The 6710-nt window shown below is 48.9% G+C and overlaps 1 protein-coding gene across 1 annotated transcript; it reads right to left on the bottom strand.

Moving 5' to 3' along the window:
- Window positions 1-388: 388 nt before the first annotated feature.
- Rpl19 (ribosomal protein L19) lies at window positions 389-3936 on the bottom strand. The gene is made up of 6 exons (XM_021176342.2): window positions 3831-3936; window positions 2904-3010; window positions 2364-2486; window positions 1317-1437; window positions 983-1093; window positions 389-595 (listed from the first exon to the last, which is right to left on the bottom strand). Exons 1-6 carry the CDS (start codon window positions 3833-3835, stop codon window positions 472-474), a joined length of 591 nt encoding a protein of 196 aa, XP_021032001.1. The 5' UTR covers window positions 3836-3936; the 3' UTR covers window positions 389-471.
- Window positions 3937-6710: the final 2774 nt, after the last annotated feature.

Raw genomic sequence — 6710 nt, 5'->3', positions numbered from 1 at the left:
AAAAAAAAAAAAACCCAAAAACCCAGCCAGGCAGTGGGGGCACAAGCTTTTAATCCCAGCACTTGGGAGGCAGGGGCAGGTGGATTTCTGAGTTCGAGTTTGAGGCCAAGCCTGGTCTACCAAACCAACAACCACATGGTAAATGCTTCATGAGATGCTAAGGCAGGTTGGTTTCAAGCATCTGGGTAACATTTTGGGACTAGAACCCTTCCCACAGGCTGCTTGATGGACTAAGCCACTCCAGAGAATGGATACATCACTCAAGGCTACAAGAGGTAGGTGACCCTTCAGTAAGTCCCAATACCACCCTGAAATCTAGGCTGACATCCCAGGCTTGTGTGGCCAGCTCTCATTAAGACACAGCAGCCCAAACTGCTAAACAAGAGGGCATTGGACAAAGGCTTGTTTATTTTAAAGACTGATCCACATGAGGCCGCAGCCAGGCCACTATGTACAGACACGAGGGAAGCTTTATTTCTTGGTCTCCTCCTCCTTGGACAGAGTCTTGATGATCTCTTCCTTCTTGGCCTGGAGGCGCTCCTCCCGGCGCTTTCGTGCTTCCTTGGTCTTAGACCTGCGAGCCTCAGCCTGGTCACTGGTGCAAGAAAGAGAAAGAGAGTCAGTCTGGGCACAGATGAATAGCTGGAAAGAGGCACATCCCAGACCTCTAAACCTTTGGAGCCATATCAGCCCAAAGAATAGCAGTTCCTGCTTCACCTAGATAGGCGAGGATGGGCAGGTGGTAGGTTTTTTCTTTATTAAATAACATTTTTAAAAGTACTATTTACTTATTTAATGTACATAACTACACTGTCGCTGTCTTCAGACACACCAGAAGAGGGCAGAGGGCATCAGAACCCATCACAGATGGTTGTGAGCCAGCAGGTGGTTGCTGGGATTTGAACTCAGGACCTCTGGAAGAGCAGCCAGTGCTCTTAGCCCGAGACATTTCTCCAGCCCCAAGATCCTTCTCGAAACTTACGCCAGGAGCTTCTTGCGGGCCTTGTCGGCCTTCAGCTTGTGGATGTGCTCCATGAGGATGCGCTTGTTTTTGAACACGTTCCCCTTGACCTTCAGGTACAGGCTGTGGTACCTGCAGCAGACAATGTAACCCTGGTTAACAATGGTCACTAAGTCTGTTATTACAGGGACACCAAAGACTTTGGGGCAGCTCCTACACACAACTTGCCTGGCCAATTTAAATCCTAGGCTACTGGTAGCATAAGGGGAAAATAACCCACTTCTCTGGCAGGATTCCCTGTTCAAACTGAGACAGAGATGGATGAAAAGACAAAGCCATAAAATTGGGGGCTTACATATGGCGGTCAATCTTCTTGGATTCCCGGTATCTCCTGAGAAGCCGGCGCAGGATCCTCATCCTTCTCATCCAGGTCACCTTCTCGGGCATCCGAGCATTGGCAGTACCCTTCCTCTTCCCTGAGCAAGAATTAGAAATGAGTTACTCACCAAAGACAACTGAGCCGTCCTTCCCTCACCTGTCTTTCATTTTAAGAGATACTTGGTCCATCCAAACACTTAATTTCTGTTATCTACTGAGTCAAGAGAAGACAAATAGCAGGATGGCTCTGCACAGGTCAGTCAGAGCTATACAGAAGATGGTCTCAATAAACACAAACATTAACAATTTCTCCTTTCAGGCTGGGGGACAGCACTAAAGCCAGTCTTGAAATTGAGATCCACCGGCTTCAGCACAAACTCTATAAGCATGAGGCTGCGGCAGGACAAAGGGTAGTGTGTATGAACCTTTTCCCTGTAAACAACAATGGCCCTTGAAGTCATTCCCCAAAACCATGTGGGAGAAACATGCACACAGGTGGGCCACGAGAGCTGGGACCAAACTTCACATCCCCTGCAGGATCATCAGTAGTGTCCCCAACTTCTGAGCCACCCCTTTAATCCCGTTTTAAAACACCCAGTAATCTGGGCAGTGGTGATGTATGCCTTTAATCCTAGCACTTGGGAGGCAGAGGCAGGTGGATTTCTGAGTTCAAGGCCAGCCTGGTCTACAGAGTGAGTTTCAGCACAGCCAGGGCTACAGAGAAACCCTGTCTTGAAAAAACAAAAAACCAACCAACCAACCAAACAAAACCACCCAGTAGACCCCCCAGCATAATCAGAATATAGGGACTTAATGCTGACATCTTTTCCCACCAACAAACTCAGCACTAGTGCCAACTTGTATCCATGCAAAAGAAGATAGTTACCACCCAGCAACTGCACAAGATGGGAGAAAAATATCACCAATGTGAATGTAGAGCCCGACAGGTCTTAACCTTGCTGACCAAGTGCTCTACCCAGTGTACCCATCTAAGAGGCAGAGTGAAAGGCTAGACCATTCTCACCTATGCCCATATGCCTGCCCTTCCGTCGGGCCAGGGTGTTTTTCCGGCAACGAGCCCGGGAATGGACAGTCACAGGCTTGCGGATGATCAGCCCATCTTTGATCAGCTTCCTGATCTGCTGACCTGGGAAAGCACAACAAACCCGTTGAGTTAGTAAAGTGCCAGCCACGAAACTCAAGCTTTTATCCTTGACCCAACATCCTGAAAAGGAGCTGAAATCCTGGAATACTTATTTAAAAAAGAACATCTACCTCATAAATATTTCATAGCATATCAGTGTATCTGAAATGCAGGTTAACAAAGTACTTGGTTTGATACTAACAAGGCTTGCTTCTGTCTTGAAACCTCACCCAACATCCTCCAGTCTTCAAATATCAAAAACTTCCATGCGACATAAAATGTTCACTTTACTCATAAATTAATGTAACACGAGATGGTTGCATCCTATAAACCAATTCTATATACAATGATACATGCATAGACATACATATTTATCTCCTTGTAGGTAGATGGTGAGTGAGGGTGATAAATCATACTCACGGGAGTTGGCATTGGCGATTTCATTGGTCTCATTGGGATCCAACCAGACCTTCTTTTTCCCGCAGCGGAGGACACTAGAGGCAAGCCTCTTCTGTAGCCTGAGCATACTGGGGTACACAGAAAGCACTAGTAAGCCCTGGAAGCCACATCTGAACAACAAACACTCCAAGCAAAATATTCCCTCTAAAATATACACCAGTATGCATACAACATTACTATTAAGGGCAAACACACCCCCTAGACCTAAAATCTTTTGCCACCCCTTCCTGTCCTCTAATAACTATTTCCAAAGCAAGGGCTTAAATCTAAACCAAGACATGGGCAATGAACGTGGCCAAAGTGGACAGCCATTTGGGATTTGGGGTGGGGGAAGGGGTGCTTAAGCTCTTCCGGGTATTTGGCTCGGTGAAGACTTTAATGTTAAGGATGAGGCACGAATTGATCAGACTCGACTGTGACGCAGCCTGTTTACCCAGGAGGACAAGCTCTTTGCTTTCTGGGCTTTTTCACGTTAATAAACCTCGCCCAGCCGTTCGGGCGGAAGCCAACCCGGCACCTCTCCCTCCGCACTCCGAGGCCCGGCCCGAGACTTGTCCCACGTTACATGGTAGGGGTCTGCTGGGCTCCGGCGCGCCGAGGAGCCACTCAGGGCCCTGTCGCCGCCGGTCTCCCCGCGTGCTGCCCCACGACGCGAGCCAGGAGGGGAGCGGCGCCCGCGGGAGGTCTTCGGGCCTCGGCGTCCGGCGTTCCACCCTCCCTAGGCCCAGGCCGTGCGCGCTCTCGGCGCCCCGGGTGCGGCCGCACCACGCTCGCCTCCCCTCTCCCCGCTGCCATCCGGGGTCCCGGCCCCGATCCCTGCCAAGCCTTGCCAGCCCCGTCGGCCCCGTCGACCTCATCGGCCAGGAACCGAGAGCCGGGCCCGCTCACCTCATGGCTGCGGCCGCAGCAGCGAAAGGAAAGAGCTTGTGGGCCGCAGGCTCCTCCCATTATCTGCGAAGGGGAGAGCCCAAGCCCCACTCCATGATTGTCTGTATTTACGCTACGCTATTTCACCTTCTTTCATCTCACACTAATTTATTTTCTTCCTAAAAAATCGTGATCCTAGATACTGGAGATCGAAAATCGGTTTTAAACTGTAAAACACAAAAGACCTACCCCCTTTCGTCGGGCAAAATGGTTCAGTCCAACTCCGCGGCGCACATGCGCAGTGAGGGCGTTTGGTCACGTGGTCCTCTGGGTAGCCGGAAGTCACGCTAAGTCGCGCAGGCGGCGTGAGGAGGGTTTGGCCTGGACGGCCTGGTCTTCGCGGGGCGCTAGTCGTCTGTGAAAGGTTTCTAGATTAGCTGGGAGAAAAGGAGCGAAAGGAGCGTTAGGGAATAAGGACGGCGGGGAGCTAGCGGACACTACCCCGCTTTCGCTCCCAGAGAGTAGTCGCTGGCGCGCAGGCAAAACCAAGAAATTTTTCTCAGTGCCCCCCGCAGATCCCTATCTCTGGATGCTTCTGGATGCTTCCATTTCAATCTCCATTGTAGTCTGAACCTAAGCCTCGTATTTCTCTCATCCACTTGTGAAAATCATCTGCATCTAATATTTACAAAAAAGGCGTTAGCACAAACAAGCGGAACCAATCTCGTTTGCCTCAATCTGCACTGTAGCAAGCCCATGAGGAGACCTACATTGACTAAACGAAGGGTTGTCAGAACAAAAAAAGACGAGTGGTTTTGGAGACCTCTGACTGAAAACCTAAAGAGAATGTTCTGGGGCCAAAGTTCAAATGCCTGGAGCTCCGGAGCGGAGCAGCTGGCTTACTCCCTTAATCCTAACTGTCAGGAAATGAGATGGACCCAAATTTAAGGCGGTCCAGGCAATCTGGGCCCCAGTACTTGGAAGGCAGAAGGATCCAAATTCCAAGGCCACCCTTAGGGACCTATGGAGTTCAAGGCCAGCCTGGATACTGGGAGCCCCGATTAAAAAAACAAAACAAACCCAAAAACCAGGGAGTGGGACTAGAGATGGCACAGGCTTGTGTGCTTGCAATGGATTGCAGTTGGATTCCCAACATCCATATCTGCCTGTAAACATTCAAAACTGTCTGTAACTCCTGTCCTTGCTACCTGGTGGCCTGTGCCAGTCTCCTCAGGCACCAGCATAGAGAGGTAGAGCAGATAGGATGGCATGCATGTACATATGCACATAAATAAACAAAAGTAACCCTGTTTTTTAAAAGTCCTAGACCCAAGCGGGGTATCGTAGTATGTTCCTTTAATCCTAGCACTCAGGAGGCACAGGCAGGTGGATCTCTGTGAGTTTGAGGCCAGCCTAGTCTAGATCAGGGTTTTGGCTCTCATGATTACTTGAATCAAGAGTCTTTCTCTTTTTCTCTGCTTGTTTTTGTTTTCGTTTTTTTGGTTTTTTGAGACAGGGTTTCTCTGTGTAACCCTGGCTGTCCTGGAACTCACTTTGTAGACCAGGCTGGCCTTGAACTCAGAAATCCACCTGCCTCCGCCTCTCAAGTGCTGGGATTAAAGGCGTGAACCACCACAGCCCAGCTTTTCTCTGCTTGTTTTTGAGACAAGATCCTGTTATGTAGCCTAGGATGGCCTCAACTCTATCTTCCTGCCTCTACCTTCTTTCCAGTGCTTGAATTGCACGTACAGGTCTGCGTCTCCGTGCTTGGTTGCTATCTTCTTTGAATTTTCTTTTTTTTTTTTTTTTTTTTTTTTTTTTTTTTTTTTTGGTTTTTCGAGACAGGGTTTCTCTGTATAGCCCTGGCTGTCCTGGAACTCACTTTGTAGACCANGAACTCACTTTGTAGACCAGGCTGGCCTCGAACTCAGAAATCCGCCTGCCTCTGCCTCCCAAGTGCTGGGATTAAAGGCGTGCGCCACCACGCCCAATTTCTTTGAATTTTCTAAGCAGTAAAATGAGCTGAGAGTTAAAAGGAAAGAGTCAGGGTAAGAAACATACTTATGCACTATCTCAGAAATATTCAACCTTTTAAAAAAATCTTCATTTTGGCCAGGCAGTGGTGGTGGTGCACGCCTTTAATCCCAGCACTTGGGAGGCATAGGCAGGCGGATTTCTGAGTTCGAGGCCAGCCTGGTCTAGAGAGTGAATTCCAGGATGGCCAGGATGACACAGAGAAACCCCATCTCAAAAAACCAAAACAACAACAAAACAAACAAACAAACAAACAAACAAGCAAAAAAAAAAAATCCTCATCTTGGCGGTGCTGCACACCTCCAAGCCCAGCATTTAGGAGGCAGATGCGAGGCAGATCTCTGGAAGTTCATGGCCAGCCTGGGCCAGATGAGCTACATAAGGAAACCCTGTCTCCAATCATCAATCAAATAAAACAAACAAACAAAAATCTACATCGTTTTACAACTTATGAAACAGACTGGGTTTATTTCTTTTCTTTTTTCTTTTTATTTTTTTTATTACGTATTTTCCTCAATTACATTTCCAATGCTATCCCAAAAGTCCCCCATACCCTTCCCCCCACTCCCCTACCCACCCATTCCCAGTTTTTGGCCCTGGTGTTCCCCTGTACTGGGGCATATACAGTTTGCGTGTCCAATGGGCCTCTCTCCAGTGATGGCCGCCTAGGCCATCTTCTGATACACATGCAGCTAGGTTTCTTTCTTCTCTTCTCCCTTCTCTTCTTCCTCCTCCTCCTTTTTGTGGGAGGATCTGTAACCTTACCCAGCCTGCATGTCCTCTGTAGACCAGGCTGACCTTGTGCTCACAGAGGCCTGCTGCCCCTGCCTCTGGAATGTTGAGGTTAAAGGCCCTGCTGTTATTCCT

Source organism: Mus caroli, chromosome 11 (genome assembly GCF_900094665.2).
Source record: "Mus caroli chromosome 11, CAROLI_EIJ_v1.1, whole genome shotgun sequence".
In the NCBI taxonomy this organism is placed as follows: Eukaryota; Metazoa; Chordata; class Mammalia; order Rodentia; family Muridae; genus Mus; species Mus caroli.
The sequence above is the reverse complement of the archived record's forward strand: the minus strand, read 5'-3'. Positions and strand labels throughout refer to the sequence as shown.